This window comes from Chlamydotis macqueenii, chromosome 3, assembly GCF_036417535.1.
Source record: "Chlamydotis macqueenii isolate bChlMac1 chromosome 3, bChlMac1.mat, whole genome shotgun sequence".
NCBI lineage: Eukaryota > Metazoa > Chordata > Aves > Otidiformes > Otididae > Chlamydotis > Chlamydotis macqueenii.
This window is the reverse complement of record NC_141558.1, coordinates 104,666,188-104,688,295: the sequence shown is the minus strand read 5'-3', so window position 1 is coordinate 104,688,295 and position 22,108 is coordinate 104,666,188. Positions and strand designations below refer to the sequence as shown.

The 22,108-nt window shown below is 43.9% G+C and overlaps 1 protein-coding gene across 1 annotated transcript in view; it reads left to right on the top strand.

The window, feature by feature from the left end:
- The window catches only part of FNDC1 (fibronectin type III domain containing 1), a 73,052-nt gene that overhangs the window by 16,889 nt on the left and 34,055 nt on the right, over positions 1 to 22,108 (top strand). The window contains exons 2-8 of the mRNA XM_086745517.1: positions 10,494 to 10,703; positions 10,944 to 11,042; positions 13,098 to 13,212; positions 14,414 to 14,601; positions 15,237 to 15,344; positions 18,674 to 18,862; positions 19,665 to 22,016. Of these exons, the coding sequence (XP_086601643.1) occupies positions 10,502 to 10,703; positions 10,944 to 11,042; positions 13,098 to 13,212; positions 14,414 to 14,601; positions 15,237 to 15,344; positions 18,674 to 18,862; positions 19,665 to 22,016 (3,253 nt within the window). The 5' untranslated portion in view covers positions 10,494 to 10,501. The remainder of the gene's footprint in view (positions 1 to 10,493; positions 10,704 to 10,943; positions 11,043 to 13,097; positions 13,213 to 14,413; positions 14,602 to 15,236; positions 15,345 to 18,673; positions 18,863 to 19,664; positions 22,017 to 22,108) is intronic.

Here is a 22,108-nt window from a genome sequence, read left to right as displayed (position 1 = left end):
GTCATTCTGCAGGTAACTGGAAGTGGCCTTTAATCCATCCCTATGTTTCTGCGCTTGGTACATTGCTGTTCTTGTCTGGCAGTCTTGGCTGATGAGCCCTTCCCACGGGGTATGCTCTGGATGATCGTACTGATACAAATGAAGCTTGCCCATCTCCTGCGATGACAATTCAAGCCAACCAGTCAGACCAACAAGACAGCAGGTTTAGAGAGCAGCTCTGACCCAACGGCGACTGACAAGAGGAGGGTGTCCTGCCAAGGATTCTGCAAACCAGACACCTGTCCTCTCTGCCTCACGTGTGATTGCAGTGACTGTACACTTCGTTGTTTTGATGCTGGTGTTCTCTGTAGTGCCTGTACCAACCTGCTGACTGGTTTCTTCTTGCAAATGAAAGTTTTTGGCTGTCTAAATATACTAGCAGAATTAGGTGAGCAACATCATGATTGGGAGCAAGATACCAAGGGCATAGGCTTCAGGGAGAACAGAGAGACAATTAAAACCCAATCAATCAGTGGAAAGGAGTGGTTTCTCTGTCACCATGTATAAGTCAGTTGCAGGTCCCTGTGGGGCCTAGTATGAAAAAGCATACCTACTATGAAAAACCTTCTCGCTTAGGATCCAACTTGGTTCTGCTAGCTCAGAGAGGCGCTAGAAGTTTATCATGAGATAAATGTGTTCAACTGGAGATACAGAACATCTTCAGTAAGCTTGGAAAGCTATAATCTTTAAGCAGAGAATTTGCAGAGGAAAAAGGGCAAATCTCCCAAAAACTTGCCAAGGAAAGAAATTAAGAGGCTTAGAGTCAGCAATAGCAGATATTGTAAGGGACATGAGTAGATAATTGTATTTAACTGCCTCTGTACAACACAAAGGAGAGGACCCACTCTTTAAGTGGAAAACTGTGTTTCTGGAACCCGTGAGAAGGCTTAGGGTTTTATACAACACATAGGGTATCTGTGGAACTTCTTGGCAGTAGAGAATATGGAATTGAAACACAAACAGTTGAAAAGGAAAGGTGTTTTTGTAACTTCTTGAATACATTGCAGATTTATTCCTAGAAGATCTAAGGAATAGGGTGTGTTGTAGAGAGCAGAAGACTGCTGATAACTCTACTTGGATTCAACAGGAAGTGCCCTTTGCAGAGATTTTGCCAGTACTCCTTGTGGTAACTCTGGCATCCATCCTTTCTTCTAGCTCTGAAGTCATGTTTTCTAGATCTCTTACCGTGTTTTAACTCTCCTCTTTGCTTTCCTCAGTGGGCCTGTATATTTCTTAAAACATGGTGACTGGCTATGGGACACAGTTCTTACAGCAGTGAGAATAATCTCCAGCTGGTCCAGCCAGAATTGCATTGATTTTTTTTTTGGATGACACTACATTGTTATTTTGGTTAATCTGTGAACAACTACAACCACTAGATCCTTTTCTTGAATACTGTTGCTTTGCATGACATTATCCATTTAATGTTTACTTCTTTGTGGTGTCTTTTTTTTGTTTTTCAAATGTGTGTTGTCTGTTCTAAATTATATCAGCGAGTTATATATCCATGTGGAGGCACGTGTTGGACGACAACCCAACTGGACACTTGCAGACCAGGGCCACCGCTGTGGTGTGCTATCATAGCCCCTTCAGGGTTGCTGGGGATTTTTACCACCACAATGGCTTGGTCACTGGAGAAGCCCAGATGAGACGCGTCCAAAGGCAGAGGGTGTGAGAGAGGCAGGTAGCCCAGGCCTGATGAGCTTCCTTCAGAGGGCACTGACACAGAAGGAAACTCCTGCATGTCAGCAGGAGAACGTGAAGCCTGCAATAACTCCCTGTCGGTTGTTCTTAAGTCAAAATACATGCGTGAAACGTGTAGAAATACGTTGTTGAGTTTGGAAAATGCCCTAGTCCTACTATACTTAGCATTCAGAGGGCTCTTCAAAGGGAGCACTGGAAACTTCTATTGATGCTGTCAATTTAAAGAATGTCCTCCGGATGCCAGGTAACTTCTCCACAGATGTATAATGAATCGCTTTGCTTAAGTCAGACATTACCGTTGGATACTGGTCCTCTGCCTAAAACTCCTGGCCAGAGCCCGGTGAATTATGGCACATTTTCCATTGTGCTTTGCAGGAACTAAAGCGTTCCAGTCTCTGCTTTCTGCGCCAAGCAGGAGTGTGTGGAAATGTGCTGAGCATTTTTTTTTTTTTTTTTTTTGTGAGAAACGAAGGATTTATGTGTCACTTGTCTCCACTGCTTTAACTGATTGTCTTATTTCCAGGAGGTGATCTGATGCTGAGTGTATAAATTAGTGGCATTAGAAAAGTTGGTGAGCCTACAGAGGGACAAGTTTGACAGTGTGTTTTGAAATGCTAGGAGACCTACCAACCTAGTGAGTCTGAGGCTGGATTTGTTCTCCCATTTCAGTCCTACTTTCTCTGATAACATACTTGTGCTTTTACATGTGTTAACTGCTGCAATGTTCCAAAGAGCCCCATTAGACCTAGTGGTATGCTCAATGCCATGGCTGGTCTGAAGTAAATCATTGAGCCCAGAGCCTTCTGGACTTAGAGCAGTCAGCCCATCTCGGTTCAGCGGGCCACATCAGCACTGTTTGAGCTGGCTCACTGACTGCAGGAAATATCTTTGAGGAGTGAACTCTTCTCAGGATGGCCCCAGTCCAGCCCTCATTGAAGCTGGTGGAATCGCTCCCATTTTCTCAACAGAGCTTGGATCAAACCATCAACTTAAAAAAAACCCAAATCCAGTAATACTTTGCCAAAGTGACACAGTGGATTAATTTTTGGGTGGAAACAAGTATCTTCCTGTGATATTTTGTCTGTCCTCTTTCTTCTTTCCTTTCCTGCTGATGTGGCTTTGGGATAGCTGTATGAAGATAGGTAACAGTGAGAATATATGAAGGCAAGGAGAAAAGCAGCTGCTCCTGTTAGGATTATTGCATGAAAAAGGGGGGATATTGTCTTTCCTTTGTACCTCTCAGTGATGGTAAAATGCCATTTTTCTTTTCCTGATCATGAATAACAACTGAATTGAAAGCCTTGAGTTGCACAAAGGACTACAGAACTTTAGACACCTGGCTCTGCTAGTAAAGCTCTACTTTCTCCTTTTTCAAATACACTCTGTTTCATAATCTATTTCAAATCAGGTGAAACAATAAAATGCTGTATTGGAATTTTCACAACCTTAAATCAATGCACAAAGTGATTTACCTGCTGGTAGATGGTAGAGCACCATGTGGAAAACAACACCCATTGTGGGCATGAAGAAGGGATGGGTGATCATGATGCAAAGTATTTTTGAAAAGAACAAACTCTTTTTTTCCTGGTGAAGGGCTGGCCATGATACAGCCCTTGGTGCATGTACACTGCCACCTGAGCACAGGGCTTTCCCCCTCTGGCTTCCTTGGTGCCTCTTGCGGGGCTGACGTCCCTCAGTCTTTCTGAACCCCTGGGCAGATGTCTGTCTTGGTTTCACAAGTTGCCAAACAAGAGCAATTGCAGAGGTGCCCTAGGATGTGTTTGCCATGTGTGCTATGAACTTGAGGATCACCACTCAAGCAGTTGCATGTCAGAGAGGCGACACAATAGGTTTTAGGAGTGTGGATGTTATACAAAGGGTTTTACCTGGGGAGAAACTCTTCAGCAGGGCCTGTTGTAATAGGACAAGGGGTAATGATTTTAAAATAGAAGGAAGCAGATTCAGACTTGACATAAGGAAAAAAGTTTTTACAATGAGGATAGTGGAGCACTGGCACAGGTTGCCCAGAGAGGTGGTGGATGCCCCATCCCTGGAAACATTCAAGGCCAGGCTGGATGGGGCTCTGAGTAACCTGATCTGGTTGGAGATGTCCCTGCTCATTGCAGGGGGGTTGGACTAGATGACCTTTAAAGGTCCCTTCCAACCCAAACTATTCTATGATCCTATGATTCTAAATTGAATTAATTTTAGAGTTGCCAGCTGAAGAATCAAAATGTAGTGCCTCTTTCTTTCTGTTCACTTGTTCACTATCAGTTTTTGCTACAAGTACAGCTGATATCTTGATGGTGGTAGGAATTAGACATGAGAGTGCACGGTATACAGTAGTGTTATATGCCAAATAAATAGCTCAGAGATCTAGGAACCGCAGCTGGCAGAGGTACATTTCTAGGCCTGGTGGTGGGAGACTGCAGGGCATTCATAAACTGAGTTGCTCAGCTCTGAACCGGGATTGTTCTTGCAGATTGGCAGTGGTGCAAGGTCATTACCTCAGAGGATGATTGGTTGTGCTTAGGGAGCTGTTAAGGACTTCTGCAGACAGGGATCTACTCTTTGAGGAAGGTGAAGAAACTGAGCAGTTTGACACATTTTATTTCATCTTCCATACTGTTTTGTTTGGTGAAGTAGCAGTAGTCTCAAATCCAGGGTACAAAGTCAACCAGCCTCATTTGATACTTAGAACTTAATTTTAATCATAAAAGTAATAATAAATAACACAACACCCCCTGCCCACCCCCTGCCCACCCCCCCAAACAAAATAAGAAAAAAATCCCACCAGTTTGCTATTGCAATGTAGACTATGATGATTTTTGGTCAAGGTGCCCGTGATAGGATTTCATGTGCCAGGTGGCATTTTTTGCCTTTCCTAATGAAGACATTTGATCACTTTCTGATGAGTTTGTTATCTCTAAGCAGCTACAACTTCTCTCTTCAAGCTGTCACATTGCCCATAGGTGGGTCATTGTGCTTAGCTTCCCAAACTTCTGCCTGAAGTGAAAAGAGAGGTTGGTAGATGTTTATCGGCTATATGAGTGTTGTTTACTGACTGTGCCAAATATGTGTCCTCGCTGCAGCAGATCACATTTTATAGGTCCAGTTTTCCAGTCCTGAAGTAATGACACATAGAAGGAAAATGTAGAAAAGTTTTAGCTGACTAGGGAAGGCAAAAGCAAACATTTTGTACCTAGACTTGTGGTGGTAAATTGAAGTGCCTAATTTTTTTGTGACATCATATTTCAACTACTTTTTTGCACTTATATCTTAATAGGTTTGAGTTGGTTGGGATATTTTTCCCCATAGTCACAGATTGATTACTAGGGGTCAGTACTTCCCTTTCCTTCTGGAACTATTTTGTGTTTTCCTTTGCTAGATAATTGATGAGGCCCTCTGAAGAATCTGTGTGATTTGGCAAGTGCAGGCTTCCTCCTTGTGTGGTTGTTCAGAGGATGTTTTACCCTCAGCTTAGACCTCATGCTCTGGGCTTACATCATTTGTAAAATGTTCTCCCACAGTCCTGACATGCACAGAAACTTTGGCAATCCTAGTGGACGTTCCAACTGCGAAAAGTCAATACCAAGGCATTAATCAGCCCTGCATTTTTGGGGCCAAGATACTATACACAAATTCCTGCAGCTATAGGTAATGTTGGAGTTCTACACTGAAGGAGTAGAGCTATAGGTAATGTTGGAGTTCTACACTGAAGTTCTACACAAGGGAGTGACTCTTTCTCATTTTCCAGAACATATAAAAGGATTTGATTTTATTTTAATTGCAGGTTGCTCTTTAGATGAGATTTGAAGATGTTTACCAGTTGATTTAGTTTGACCAGAGCAGAGGTCCAGAAAACTGTTAAATCAGTTTTGGAACCAAAAGTGAAAGAAACCCTAGTGATATTTACAGGGCCAAATAGTGGGGAGATGGGGAAGAATCAACCCTCAGCTCAATCAAGTACTTGGTAGCCATTCTCAAAATTTGTTAGAAAAAAAAAGGAAATGGGAGTGAATGCATCTGAAGACTTAGCTTTTTCATTGCTAGTGATTTTGATCCAGAGTTTGCTGAAATCTGATTGAGTTCCTGGTGTGCCAGAGTAAGTGTAAAATGTGGAACAGGCAGCCGCAGTCCTGTATGCTCTCATAAAGGTCATATCTACTGTCTTTCACAGGAGAAACCACAGGCACTGTGGTAGCTGTCAGCTGTGCAACTTTCATGCTGATCCAAAATCTTGTCTTGGGACCTGTTAGGACCATCTTCTGCTGAGGGTTCAAACAACCTGCCCAAGTTTAGACCATTACAAAAGACAGGAAGAGATGCCTGGCAGGATCAACCTGCAGCCCAGGCGTGTGGTGGAAATGTTCCCCGCTGCTCAGGGGCACTAAGAGTGTCCGGTGTCCTGGGCCATTTCTGGATGCCCATTTGTCTGGGTTGGACTCAGCTGGCCTGGATGGAGCCGTGATATTGATGCTGGGAGTGAGCAGCAGTGCAATGTGCCCGTCCTGTGACATGGGGAAGTGTTACGCCAGGTAATGAGCAAGACATTGAGGCTTCTGTTTGTGCTTGGTCCTCCTGTTGGTAAATCTGCCACTTCCTGCGTCACTGGGAGTGTGAACTCCTGGGTATAATGTGATGTGTCTTTTCTCCCTTTGGGAGGATGAGATTTTATTTACAGATCTCCACACCACTGTTGCTGAGATTGGTGTACTTGTATACTTAGTGGATATTTGTCCTTAAGTGAGGCAATTTTTATTGTCACATTAATCTGTTCAGAGGAAGCTGGAGGATTTCTGCAAGGTTCTGTTGAAGGTCCAGCACCCAGTGGCTACAGCTCTGTCTAGTCCTTCCCTTATTTCCGCCCATGCTGCTTCACTCTTAGCCTTTTCTCAGTTTCAGCACTACGTTTCTTCCCTGTCTGTGTCAGATTTCCATGCGTGTTCGTTTTTCCATGTCACCATTAACCTTATTATAGTAGTTCATTCACTGACTTTGAGCTCCCTTGTTTCAACTCCTCCTCTCCACACCCCTTTTTCTTGAACCTATTCTTGTCTCACTTGGTCTAGGATTGAAATGATATCTTGATTTTTCAAGAGGTTTTGCTTTCTTTAGCCCAGCATGGCAAAAAAATCCACTGCGTAGTCTCTTGAGCAAGTTCAGATTTTGCCATCTCCAGGTTCACATCCAGCACCTAGATATGTAGTGAATGGGATCCTAGTGATGCAGGAAGGTGATGGGATGTGTCCTCATAGTGCTTGACCTGTGGTGACAGCATCATCTAATTATTTTTTCGTTAGCTGTGAGATGTTCAAGACTATTGTTCCTGGGGATTTCAGTGTCAGTGTCCCCACAGGAAGGGGCTACTTTTGGAACTGAATGACTTAAACCATGCATGGGATTTATTTCCTCCTCCTCCCACTCTTTCTCTAATGGGTGTAGCTTGTTTAGGACAACGTTTTTTGTTTTCTTGTTGATTTTTTTTTTTTTTTAAGATTGATGAACCTCGCCAGCAGGACCAAACTCTGGTCCTTAGGTCTCAGTGAGCTTTTTTTGTTGCTCACCCTCCACAGTCCCAGGGTTATCCTCCCCGTGGAAATCCAGGCTATTTCCTGGAGCCAAGACAAGAAGAGGAGACCAGGACAGGACAGTGCTCGGGTGCAGGGGCTGTGACAGCAGGAGGCAGTGACTTGCTGTCCCATGGAGGACTTAAGAAGTGGGAAGTGTCCTGATTCAGGAGTGCTGGCCGTATGCCACAGCTGAGCTCGGTGAGGCAGCAGCCCTGCAGGTGCTCATACGAGGTGGCGTGAGATCAGCTTCATCTTCTTCCTCTGTGTGGCTGAAGTCAGGGCCTCCAGCCTTATCCCAGGCCTGGACTGTGGTCTACAGCAGAGTGGGCTGCTCTTTGTTTTTAATGAGAAATCCCTTTCTTGTCAAGCCTGGCACAGAAAATGCAAGTTTTTCACACAAAAATACTGGTTTTGATGGATCAGCAGTTACAAGCAAAGCCATTTAAACCATTCTCTGAGAGCTCAGAGCTCCATCTTAGATGCCTTCTGATTCCTGCCTGTCAAAATGTGATGAGGAAAGATATATAAAAACTGGAGCTAACTAGTGAAATGGGAACAATGGGCAGTAAAGTGTAGTGGTACCATGAGGAAAGTAATCAAGGCCTGGTATTAAAATCTCAGCTGATATCCTGCATTCAGCATTAGGGTCGATAAACTTCTCTTTGCCTAAAGCCTCATTTGTTTTAGATTGAATACTTTCCATATGGCTCTCCAGCTGGGTTAGTTCCTTTTGTATCCTTTGTCCCTTACAACTCTTTATTTTAGTTCCAATTGGAAGCAGCGGCTTTGACTAGAGGAGCAGAGCTGATGGGCTGCAGTGTCCCTCCTGGCCACCCTCGGCCAGCGGGCTTTTGGCGCTCCATGACATATGGGGCCACCAAGAGGAAACCCAAACAGTATGCTTGTACTGCAGCAGAGCAAGCCTCACGTGCTCAGGAGAGCATGGCTGGTTGAGCAGAGGTGTTACTCCTCTCTGGCAGGGCTGGGCTGCTCAGGAGAGATGTAGAAATCTGGGGAGGTGGTAGTTGCCTAGGGCACATGGCCTACAAGGAGGCACCGTGGAAGCGGGACTGGCCCAGAAAACAAACAGGAGGACAGGATGACATCCCACATCAGCCAACTGCTCCTTGACTGGGGGCTGTGAGGAAGCCACTTCTTGGTGGTGGCAGGCCACATCTAATTTTGTAATGCTGGGCAGCAGACACAAGTTGCTGTTTGGGGGGTTCAGGTTGGACATTAGGAAAATGTATCAGAAATAGTGTGGCCAGCAGGAGTGGGGAAGTGTTTCTCTTCCTGTACCTGGCATTGGTGAGGCTGCATCTGAAATACTGTGTTATGTTTTGGGCCCCTCATTACAAGAAAGACATTAAGGTGCTGGAGCACACCCAAAGAAGAGCAATGAAGGATCTAGAGCACAAGTCTTATGAGGAGCATCTGAGGGAACTAGAGTTGTTCAGCCTGGAGAAAAGGAGGCTCTCTACAACTACCTGAAAGGTAGTAGGGGTTGTAGGGAGGTGAGTGTTGATCTCTTCTCCTGAGTAAAAAGCAGTAGGACAAGAGGAAACAGCCTCAAGTTGTGTCAGGGGAGGTTTAGATTGGATATTAGGAAAAATTTCTTCAGCAAAAGGGTTGTCAAGCATTGGAACAGGCTGCGCAGGGACGTGGTGGAGTCACCATCCCTGGAGGTATTTAAAAGATGTGTAGACGTAATGCTTAGGGATGTGGTGTAGTGGTGGAGTTGGCAGTGTTAGGTTAACAGTTAGACTTGATGATCTTAAAGGTCTTTTCCAACCTAAACAAGTCTATGATTCTATGGTAAAAGCTTTCACCCTAGGCAACTAGTGCAGCACTGGAGCAAGTCCACAGGGAGGCTGTGCCATCTCCATCCTGGGAGATTTTGAAGACTGAGATAGGGAAAACCAGGGCTGGCGTCACAGTGTTGGGGGTAGTTTGTCTTTGGTCAAGAGGTTGACAAGAAACCTCCAGGGATCCCTTCCAACTTGAATTTTGCCCTCTTTCAGCTCTCCAGGGTGGTGCTGTGAATGAAGCCTCTGTGCCTACATGATCAGTGACTAATGGGCTTTGGAAATCTGTGTTGAGTGACTGCTCAGGAAAGCAAAACAGACAAGAAACTGGGAGCAGATGTTTTCTTTAGTAGAGTGCATGACTGAGAATATTCCTTGAAAAGCGGTCAAGGAGCCTCATGAAACCTTGAATACGGTGTGTAACCTCTGTGCTGGCAGGCTCACGCAACCTTGCTCTTGGTGGAATGGCATTGCGAGAAGAGACTGAGAGAGTCCTGCTTTGAGTGTGAGATGTAAAAGATAAGAGGCAAAAAATTGCTGCAGGTGTTGGAGACCTCAGTCCCGGCTGGTGCTGCCAGCACCCTTCTTCTTGCTGTTTCTGGCTGCTCTGCTTGCAGCCTGTGCAGTAGCGTGGTGCAGGTCATATATAATGGAGAACACCGCCAAAACTGGAGATGCCATTCAGAGCAACCATACTGGTTGCTCAAGTAATCCTTGCATCAATGTCATTTCTTCAAAGAGTGCTGCTAACTTGCCAGCAAGTGTAAAAATAAATGACTCGCATAACGTACCTGTTACAGTGCTGGATGCTCAAGGGATCATATAATGGGAGTCTGGGAAGTCAAGAGTTGAAGCATGTGCAGACCTGTTAAATATGAGGCTGTCAGAGAGCAGAGCTATTAGTGGTGGGTTTAGGAGAAGAGAACCTGCTTTTAACGTAGATTATTTTCTAAAAGAAAGTTTAAAAATCGTGAAACAGTTCTGTGCTTCATTTTACGCTGACCTGTAGCACTTGCCAAAAAATAATATATTGATGTGCCTGAACTAGGGATTTTTTAAAAAAAGGAAAAGATTAAACAGGAAAGCTACAAGACATCTCCAGCTTCTGGCAGGAGTCCTTGTATTACGATATGTTTTCACTTTCCTTGTCTTGCACCAGTCTGTCTGAAGAGCCTGGGAAAAGACTGACTATATTACATCCCTCTTGGAACACTTGTTACTGCAGTTGGGTTTTATAGCAAAATTCAAAAACTATGAAATTGTGCCCTTTATTCTGATGTAATTTAATTCATGTGCTTGCAACAGACGTATGGACTACTATACATCATGTACTTCGTAATAACTGGTTGGTGTGTTTGTTTGTTTTTTGAAGAGAAGGACATGCCAAACAGACCTCTGAGAGTGCGCGCTCAGTCTCCAGATGGCAAGTTATCTTTTCGGTGGAAGCCACCCTATGGAGCAGGCTTCAGGGGTCCACGCAGCAGATCTCAAGGTTACCTCCGTGGGTTCGGGGAGAGCAACCGAAGGATGAGCTATGCTCCGCTGCTGCAAGAGCGACAAAACCAGGAAGCAAGAAAACTAGGTGAGTCAGAGTTCCCTGACAGCATCTAGCTGAGCTAGCACACTTCTGTCATCCCCTGTGGCTGCTGGGTGATCACAGGTCAGGTGGTGTTGTAGCCATCAAAATGACTTATTCCTATAAATGAAAATGCTTGCTGTAATTGCATATTGTAAAATGGTCTTAAAGGAAAAATACAAAAATCTCAGAGTTTTTCAATGAAAAAAAGTTACAGAAAAGCCTCTTTTCTCCCTGCATGTGCAGCCTCTGAGTCAGTTCATGTGGTTTCGCTGCCATCGAGGAACTCGCAAGGACGGAGTCAACCTGTCTATAGGTCATCTTTAACTAAAAGAAAAGTCACAGGTATGTTTCTTTCACATCTGCTGTCAATTCATGGAGACATTTGAATCCAATGAGCTAGCTTTGTGATTTTTAGACTGCAAGTCTTTTGAAGCTCAAACTGCTAGGTTTTTCTGTGTGTGTTAAAGAGCTTGATGGATGTCTTGGATTGCTTTTCAAATTCAAGCAGGATTAATAAAATGATACAACTCTGAAACATGCTTGGTTGGGTTTCTGTTGTTGGGGTTTTTGTTTGTTTTTTTTTAATCTCCTCCTCTTTAGCTATTGGCAACTGTTATGCACTGCAATAACTGCATGAGAAGACTTGATTAAAGCCAACTGCATCCTGGGCTGCATTAAAAAGCATGGCCAGCAGGTCGAGGGAGGGGATTATGCCCCTCTACTCCGCTCTTGTGAGACCCCACCTGGAGTACTGTGTTCAGCTCTGGAGGCCTCAACATAAGAAGGACATGGACCTGTTAGACCGAGTCCAGAGGAGGGACACAAAGAGGATCAGAGGGCTGGAGCACCTCTCCTGTGAGGACAGACTGAGAGAGTTGGGGCTGTTCAGCCTGGAGAAGAGGAGGCTCCAGGAAGACCTTATAGCGGTCTTCCAGTACCTCAAGGGGGCCTACAAGAAAGATGGGGAGAAACTCTTCAGCAGGGTCTGTTGTGATAGGATGAAGGATAATTTTTCTTTTTTAAATAAAAGGAGGTAGATTCAGATTAGACATTAGGAACAGGTTGCCCAGAGAGGTAGTGGATGCCCCATCCCTGGAAACATTCAAGGCCAGGTTGGACGGGGCTCTGAGCAACCTGATCTGGTTGGTATATTAAAATCCCACCTCACACCTTTTCTGGGGAGGTGATGCCATCCACTTCTCATGCTCACTTTCTCTCTTCATGTGCTCCCATCGCAAAACTTAGTGAGTAGGTCCCTGAAGCCTCTTGTGAGTAGTAGATGGTCCTCTCAGGCGCTTTTGTGTAGTAGCTGTTTGGCTTGGAAAAACTGGAATTGTATGAGAACCCTCTGCATTAAAAGCCTTATTGGAATAAGTGAAATATTATTCCTTGCTGTCTATCTTCTATGCGGGAGTGCTAGGTTTCGGGGTAACGTGCCACTGGCCGAAGAGAAGGGCAGTCTTTCCCTGGACTTCAGTCATACATGAGTAAGGTTCCTAGAGAATGAAAATATAGTCCTTAGTTTACTGGCTCCTTTCTTTTCCTGAGACATCAGTATTTTTCCAGTGTTATTCTTCTGTAAAACTTGGACTCAGAAGTTACGCCTTGTACATTCTGTGCCTCTGGCAGACAGGAGTAGTCGCTGTGACACTAATAGGAAGAGTAATAAATCTTCTATGGGGTGGTAGGTAGATTAGACTGGAAAAACTCTGATGGACAGATAGAAAAGGAGCCTCATCAACATCAAAAACCTCAAAAAAATCAAATTAGTTTCACTTAATTTTGAAGTTTTATACATTATTTGGAAAAGATATTCTGATATGTCAAAACAGCCCACTTTAATGATTTTAGTTTTTTCTTTCAATTATTTGTTTTTACCTTATATATATATATATATATATAAAAATGAAAAGCTGAACTCAAACAACCTGTTTGAAGCACTTTAAAATGTAAAATATGCAGGAATTCTCCTTTGTGAAGAATGTCTGACAGTCCATGGTTTTATTGCCCTTCAAAATGGAAACAAATTTTAAAATCTCAAATTTTTTCAGAAGGCAAAATTTCTGCTCTCCAGGCAGCTGTGGCAGAGAGTTTGCCAGAGACGATGAATGTCAGTGTGTTCAAAGACATTTGCTGTAAGTAACAGTTTGGGGACTGACAGCATCTTGACGGACTGTGGAATATATTAGTACTCTGGTATTCTAAGCAAACAACTAGCAGAAGAAATGTTGTTTCCATGGGGTTCCATTAGTAATCAAGACACTTGGTTTTCCACTACCGCTGTATTTATTATTCATCTGTGCTGAGTGCGTACTGTAACATCAGTTGAAGACAGTTACTGTTTTTTATGAGAACTCCAATGTTGTATTGATACACTATTTTGTTTTGCTGTTTCAGAGGAGGAGGAGGTGGAGGTGGCACAAGACATAACTGTTAGAGTTATGTCCTCTCAGTCTGTGCTTGTTGCTTGGACAGACCCACTGTATGAGAAACAGAAGACTGCAGCAAATAGGTAGTTAGCCCTGTGTTTTCTTTTCTGAATGCATACTGAAGGTGAACCGCCACCAATGCACTACTGATTGCTTTTGCATGTATTTAATTACACTTGGTTATGAGAATAAATTAGCTTAGGGCACAGGAATTTGCATATCCATACCTATGACAATTGCTGGGGATGCTTCAGAGTGTGGGTGGATGTGGGGTGATGTACCCTCCTTGACTCCCTGCACCTTGGTCTCTCATCTTTAGAGGTCTGTGTAAGTGCTGGACTACAGGGATTTAGATTCCCTCTGAAATGTTGTCAGGGGATATTTTGCTGTTCAATACTGGTGTATCACCATGGTCAGCAAATCCCCATGTGTGCAAGGGGGAAGAAGGGGTGGGGGATAGGACACAGCCCACAGAGGCGAGGTGTTGAGTTGGATTGTCAGAACAGACTACAGCTTTGAGATGACCGTACGGCAGGTGAAGGAAGCATCACTGCAATGGGAAAGATGCCCGTCAGTGCCTCCTGCATCCACTGACCTTCCAGGAACCCCTTGTAGCTGAGGCTGTGCAGGTTGGGGGCTTCCATGAGCGGGAGAGCTTGATTTGCACTAGCATGTCGCAGCAGTTGGAGACCAAAATAAATGGAGAAACGGGCTGGAAATTACCAAAGGTCTGAATGCACTGCATCGTGTTGCTCAGCCTGCGAACACCGAAGGGCTGTGCAACCCAGTGCTGAAACATCCCAAAGGGCACAGCAGGAGAAGTGGTAATTTTAGAGGTTCTCAGTTTCCTTGTGGAAGCGGTTATCTGGGCAGACACGTAGGAACTGACCCACTGGCACTGCTCTGGGAGCAAGGGGCTCCCAGCTGTCTGGCCATGCTCATGGCCATGGAACAGTGAGATGATGGTGCAAATCCCCCCAGGACGCATGGCTTGATTCAGAAAGCCCTGCAGCTTCCCACCTGGGGCAGGAGGTGTTCTGAGTAAAAGACTCGAAAAAGTGGTCCATCCCTTGAGGGGAAAGCAATCAGACACTGTTAGAGGAAGGCACAAATGTTTGCTTAAAAGATGCTGTCTCGTGGTGGTGGTACGTGTGGTGGTGTGTGCATTTTGGTAGGTTCCCCAGTTAGCCCTAGCTGAGGGGAAAGCAGCCCTGTCCGTCTCTGGTTCTGCTAATGCTAGGTTTCATCATGTGAATATTTATTTTCATGTATTTCTGATTCCAGGCAATACAGCATTCGCTATCGGGAAAAGGGGGAATCAGCAAGGTGGGATTACAAGCAGGTGTCCAACCGGCGGGCCCTGGTGGAGAATCTGGTGCCGGACACCATGTACGAGTTTGCTGTCCAGATCTTGGAGGGAGAAAAGGAAGGCAAATGGAGCGTGTCGGTTTACCAGCGGACCCCGGAGGCAGGTATGTGTTCAAAAAATCCGTGAGGTAACACAAGTCTTAGAGTCTGAGCTGTGAAATAGGGCTGACTTGAAAGAAAGCCAGAGTAAGTGGTTGCCTGGGGCAGCAGAGGGTTGGGAAGGTGGGAAAAGCCTCGGTGCTGCTGCCTGCATCCCTGCAGCCATGCCCTGGAGAGCACACCAGGCGAGAACAGGGGGAGATGATTTGGATATTTCTGGGAGACAGGTCAGCACCTTCGACCCCTGCAGTGTCCATTCCTTTGGGAGGAGCGGCCTGGCTGCTGTCTCTTTCTGTGGGCTGCAGATTTAAATCCTGCCTCCACCATGGAGAAGCTGTGGGGCCTCTTTGTTACAGGGCAGTGGTCCATAACAGCCGAATTACCACATCATTCCGGCTATGCTACAGTAGCAGTCTTGTGCAGACAGCCTGTTTCTAAAAGTATGGAATAAAATTTCACAACAGGAGTCTGATACAGAGATGTAATACAGGCATGTGTGGACCTGAGCCATGTGTGATCTTCATATTTATCTTTGAAATGGCTGTATATGAATTTCTGCTGTGAGAAGAAGGAGGAAGAGGTGTGTGCTGTGACGGTCAACTTTTCTTACTTGCCTCTTCTGGGCATGGCTGTTTCACAGCTCCTGCCAGCGCACCTGAGAATTTGGATGTTTGGCCACTAAAGGGGAAACCAACCTCGGTAGCGGCATCCTGGGATGCTCTCCCAGAGAGTGAAGGAAAAGTCAAAGGTAAGTAATCATGTCGATTTTTAACCCCCTCAAGGAGCTGGTCTTCTCGAAGCCAGGCTGCCGCTCCACAGCAAGCTGGAACCGCTGACTGTGCCAGGATTTTTTCACTTGCTAATGGCTTGTACCTGAGCAAGATTTTCCTGTTTTCAGCCCCACATCTCCACACCACCACTGGGAAGCCATCATCACCACATGCCTGGGATATCACAGAGCTTCCCGGGCTGTCACGCATGCACATTTACCTCTTCTTCCATTAACAAGCAGGTCGAAAAAGAGCTCAAGAAGGAAGTTTCCCAAAGGATTTGTAACAGTTAGGTGAAGAAGGAAAAGTTGAGTAGTTACCAAGAAAATCAGTGGGTTTATGTTGTGTTTTATTTCCAGTTTATTGCAGGAGGAAAGCCGCAGCTTAAGAAGCAAGCGCAAATAGTGATTTCAACAGATACCATGCGTAAGCCTTGTGTACTGTAGCATTGTTGTACATGGTCATAAAGCTAATTTGTCCATGGCTATTTACTTGCGTAGGATTTAAAAATAAAAGCTGCCTGGGATTGTTTTTTTTTCCTTTTTCCCTTTGAAAATGAACATGCGTATTTTTTTGCCACACCCGTTCTCCAGTGGTAGATGGGATTGTGTTCTCGAGTTACGCAAGTTTCTGGAGGTGCCTTATCAGCGCTGTAGCATCTCAGGATTTAAAAAACCTTTGGCCTGGAGGGAAGTGTACCGTGTCTGCATACAAGACCAACTTCTTTATGTGTTCTTCAGGGCTGTGGTGGAATTCCTTCCTCTTTGAAGTCAGTAGGAGTCTTGCCAATTGCTTCAATGGAGCTGCGATTGTGTCCAAGAATTATTATTTCTTAAAGTAGGGTCATACAGGGACATTATCTGAAATTTCAGAGCTGCTCCTAATTTTGAGCAGTCTATAGCCCTTTGTCCATTTTTGTCTGCTGATCTTTAGATGATTAATCTAAGGCAATAATTTTAAAGATACCTGATATTCAAGGGCTCAACTCTTATACATGTCTAATATATAATTATTTTTTCTTGAGTGTGACCTATTACAGAAGAGGTTTATTTTAAAATTAAATAAATGACAACAATGGTATTTATACTCTCTAAATGAAATCACTAAATTAGCACTTCATAGTTATTTTTATAGCATATGTTAATCAGGAGTTTTTGTCTTTTGATCCTTCTGTTTTTCAACCCTGTCCTTTTATATGTTTTTACCATGTATTAAAGTAGAGCGAAAAGAAAGCTCTCCAGTAGCCAGCTGAGTGTTACCAGAAGTTACACCAGTGCCTCTGCAATTAAAGCAGCTCCTGTATATCTTAAACCAAAAAAAACCCCAACAATCCAAAGATTTCCATGCCTTCTAATACAATGCTCCCAACAGAGCATTAAATGCATTTGCATGTAAAATATTGATGATTTTTTTCCTTGATTTTGATGATCTGTGCATGGCTTATTTCTTCACACAATGAATATGGGCTCATTTTCAACAAAAACCATTAAATTTCCTGTTTTTAAAGGTGTTATTATGTTTTAGATTTTTCCCATCACGGCACTGTGACTCCTCAAGTGTTTCTTTGTGTAGGGAGAGACCACTGGCAGCCCTTGAAATTTACTTTCAAAATCCTGTTTTGGTCTGATGCCCATGCCTTTTACAGAGGATTGGAAAAAAAAAAAAGGAAGCCTGCACATGGCTGAGATCTTACTTGCACTCCTTGGGAGTGTAATGGGAAGACCCCTCTTCATGCCTACAGTTGTTCCTATAGGGAAACAATTGATATAAGGAAATTTCTCTCAGTACAGAAAGCTAATGCAGAGCGCAGGTAGTGCAGCAATCCTGAACTGAAAGGTGAGAGCAGGGTGAGCTTCTTAAGTGGCAGCAAGACCTTGCTTTGCTCTCTCCGCAGTGGAGTTTGGCCCTGGCTATAGTTAAGCACGGTGTGTCAGATTTTTATTTTTTTGGACGAGCATGCATTTGGCAATATGTAGTGCTGTTATTTCCTGGTAGAAGTGTATTTTCTGAATAAGAGCCTCAATTGTCCAGGCATGAATTTTATCTACTGGCCTGTACATTACAGCTAAAACCCCTCTAAGCAAAGACGCAGCTGGAAACACATTTGACTGCAGTAATATTGATTCCAAGATTACAGAAAGTGCTTTGGAGTTGTCAAGGGGATGCCCCTCAGGCTTCAGCACTGCTGGGGAATGAGTGTACAGCCTTTGGAGTTGGTGGAGTTTCACCGCAGTGGCCTGCCAGAGCCGCTTTTGTGTGACTAGGGTTTTAAAGTGCAGTGCAATTATAGCTGTGTCACGGCTCTGTTGGAAATGTAAGATAATAAAATAATTAACAGTAATGAATAATGTCACCTGATTTTAATACTGATGTCTGGAACGATAATTACGTGAATACATCATTTTTTTCTTCTTCCAAATAATTTTTGTGGGAAAGAAAACTTTATATTATTCTGATTTGCTGTGGACATAGTCAGCAACACAATAGTGTGTTGTCCACCATTTTGAGCAAGTTAGGTTTTGGAAGAATATTCTCTGGATCGTGTATTGTTGATTGCAGATATCTTAGTAGCTAATCAAGTAGGTTAAAAATTTCTCTTTCTCTTGGGAAGTCTGAAATCTGCTTGTGGTTCATCAGCTGTAACAACACAGGTATTCTGATCGTAGCGATCCTCACTGCTTAACATTTGCACAGTCTTTCAGACTAGATTTCCGTAAGTAGTAGGACAGTGTGTGTTTTTCTGGCAATGTTCATACCTGTTTTCTGCTTCCAGTACATTTTCTCTTTGTAGGTTTCCTCTGTTATTTCTGATTTAGGACAGTTAATTTTTTTCAGAGGACTCATTTTTTTCCCTTTATCAGTTGGTGTGCAGAAACAAAAGAAGGTTTCCTTACGCAGCACGCCAAACCATGCCGTAGTTGAGGCTGTAACTTTTTTATGTCCCCAACACCTTCTCTGGAAGTGTACACGGCTGTTTTCCGGCTCCTTTTGTTGACACTTCACTCTTATGGGCATGGTTGCTTATGTATTTTTACAAAGATATAGCTAACATTTTCTGTCTCAGTCACTAGGTCGTTGATGAGATTTGGTTTTGTCTGTTAAGATGAACAAATGTTCAATTTACCTACATATATATGTATGTCTCTTTCTTTCATGTCTTTATACTCCAGCTGTTGACTTGACGTGCATTGCTAGTGTATTAATTTTAGTAATGCACGTTCTAATTCATCCTACCCATACAGTCTGTCCGCTGGAAACAGGACTGTTTTCAGTTTCCTCCTTCCAACCGTCTGCCAAATCATTTCAGAATACATTCTTTCATACGCCCCGGCTCTCAAGCCATTTGGAGCAAAGTCCATCACCTACTCTGGAGCTACAACATCAGCCATAATAGATGGTCTGCAGGCCGGGGAGCGCTATATTTTCAAAATTCGTGCAGCAAACAGAAGGGGACCAGGTCCTCAGTCTAAAGCCTTCAGTGTTGCCATCCCAGGAGGTAAGCACCGAGCCATGCACTGATTGCATGATCCGCCCATCCTTGCCTTGATCCCAGTTATGTTAATTCTTACTAACTTCGCTGCCTTTGCACTCCATCTAACCCATGGGATTTTACTTCCTTAATACTGTTTCTGTTAGCTTTTTTCATCACTATATTGTCCAAAGAGATGCTTGTAGATAAGTGTTTGTCACTCTGCAGCATGTAAAAGGACATTTTATGGACATTTTAACATCTTAAATAAATGCATACCATACTCTGTTTCCTGCATGAAAACACTATGTGTTCTTATTATCCAAAGGCCAAAGAATATAATGCTTTGGGTCTTTGGTTGCATTATTCCTGACAACTCTCACTCTTGAAAGTCACTTAGAGTGGCTTACTCAGATACTGCTCCTTGGATTTGCTTCTTACCAAAAAGATGCTGGGGTGGGGACAGAAAATTTGCTGAGTTAACTAAAAATGAGGGCCACAGCCTGTGACAGTACAGTGCAGCACCATGCCATCAACATGACTAAGCTCTGCTGAAGATTTGGTTCCACTGATAGGATGTTGCAGTCCTTGGTTTTAGATATTTGATTTTAATTGCTCTAAGTTTGACCTAAGCTACAGTAATTCCACATAGGTACCTTCCTACAAACGAAAACCTACTCAGTGGACTTCACAGGCTATTTAATACAGAAATAATTATTTTCTCATATTCTCATAAGTTGTTTTGTTCTTGCTACCTGGCTGGTTTCTTCTCTTTGTCAGTTTTTTGTGCTTCTATTGTTGTGAATAAACACTTTTTTTTTTCCCCCAGCTGCTCATGAAGATTCGGTTGCTCAGCAACAAACAAATATTCAAGATAATTCAAAAGCTAAGAAAACTGGGAGTGCTGGCTCGTCTTCTCAAACCTCTGTTTCTTCAATAGTCCAGCCATCGCTTTCCTCTAAGCAGTCGTCTGCTCGTTCACCTAATGTTAGTGATAAAAAGAGTCTTCTTTCTGAATATAAGAATAAAATATTGACTCGAGGGGTCCTAAGTAAGTCTCAGTTGCCTTCTAGAAAGACAGAAGGGATGGAACCTGATCTCCAGTCCACCGAGGAGACAGATGATAGCGATTCCTCCCAAGAAGCTCCAACAATGCCACCAAAAGCCCAGGATCAGAAGAGGAATGTTAGACCCTTGTCCCCTAGTCGACCAGTCCACCCTGTCCTTGCCTCAGGGAGGACCTCTGTTCGAACTCACACGTCAGAGATGTCACAGCAGATGAGCACAGAGAAACGTGAGCCACCAGCACTGTTACCATCATCAGCACAGCACTCTTTGGCCTCATCTGTTCCTAAATACACAGATAATGAAACAAAGCAGCTGAGGCAAAGCAATACTAATATGCCTTCTAAAACTTCTTCTCATCCTCTGCCTGCCAAAAATAATGTGCTTGCGGGTCGTGTGGAAGGAAAGCCAGACCCCATGCTGATGAAAGTGTCTTCTAAAACTTCAGAGCCTAGTGGCCTGGCTTTGCCATCAAATCGACAGTCTGCTGTCTCTCATGAGGTTGTCCCAAGCCATCCTAGTAGGTCTGGCTCTCTAGGTCGTTCACATCAACCCTCTTCCAAATCAGCAGATTCCCAGGCTCATGATAGCCATAATGAGTTTGACAGTGAAGAAGCAGAGGACAGAGCAGCACAGCCCAGTTCTAGATCACAGCAAACAAGGCTTCCCTCAGGCTCCCATTCTCACACGTGGAAGGATTCAAAATTAGCTGCAGTGGCAGTCTCATCAAGGTCTCCTGTTGCTGGTCACACTTCACCTCTCTCTCGCTCTTCCACGAGTGCCAAATCTGATGGAAAGGATGTTGATAAGAATTATAGGGAGGACTCACAAGATGCAAACCCCTTATTTCCTTCTCTACCCTCTTCCAGGCACTCTTCTTCAGCAATCATCTATTCCAAGAGAAGAAATCCTCAGGTTGATTCTGAGGCACGCACTGAAAAGTCACCCCACTCTGACTCAGAACAACAAAGTCGAGCGTCTGCTCCAGAAAAACATTCTCTTTTGCAGTCTTCTCTTTCCAAACATAAGCCTGAAGAGCAGGATAGTCAAGAGGTAAAAGAAATGCTTACTCGATCAAAACCAAGTGTATCTTTGCCTAAAAAGACATTCCCCTCTGATCTTCCGTTAGAGAAGACCTCCCACTCAGAGCCTCCACAGAGGGCGCACACCAATCCTTCCTTACTGCATTCACGGGGACGACGCCTCCCATCTCACGTCTCATCCCAGAGTAATGAAGGATTGCAGGAAGATGATGATGAGGATGTAACAGAAGGCAGTGACAGAGCAAGCAGCCACTCTGTATTTCATAAAGAGGTGTCCTCTTCTAGAGGATTACCTGCATCTTTGTCTCAGGGAAGCTCAAGTTCATCTCTATCAAAGCAACAGCAGCCAGGTTCTCAGGTACCTTCCTACAAAGCAAAACTTGTTCAGCCAGACTCCAGTTCTGCCAGTGATACAGCAAAAGACAATGAGTATAATCCAAGGTTGACATCCACTTCTTCGAGACAAACTCGTCCTTCATTACCTACTCGCTCAAGAGTCACTGCAAGAACAGTGTCCCAAACAGAGAAAAAGTACGGACTGTTGCCCTCAAAAATGTCCAAGGCTGAACTTCCTCGAAAAGTTCCTTCCTCCTCTTCATCTAAATCTCGTCAGTCAGTTTCTAATGAAGAGGACGATTATTACAGTGAACATGATCAGAAGGAAGTGGAAGAGAAACCTACATCTTTGGCAGTGAAATGGTCTCCTTCTGTTTCTAGAGCTAACAAAAACATATATGATGACACTACTAACAATAGAAAGAAATCTATGGACACTCTTCTACCTCACAAAGTAAGCTCTGAAGAGGAAGAGAAGGAAAAAACTCCAACATTAAAAATATCTTCTCCTGAATCACCAGGAAACTCTGCCATAGCCTCACGGATTACTCAGTCCTCTAACAAGCATACCCCATCTAAACCAAGCTTTGTCTGGCCACGTTCTTCTCCATCTACCACCACACACACTGTTTCTCCAACAGTTTCTTCTTCTACTTTGTCCCCTCGCCAGCGGCTATTGAACTCCAGGCTACGGAGCCCTTCTCAACGGCAATTTGTTAGACCTCCTTATAGACAAGGTATCTTGTCTTTACTGTAGTAATTTCATTGAATTGTGTTTTTCCTAAGATCAGCCATTAGATGAAAAGTCCTCCACCAGAATGCAGGTTCA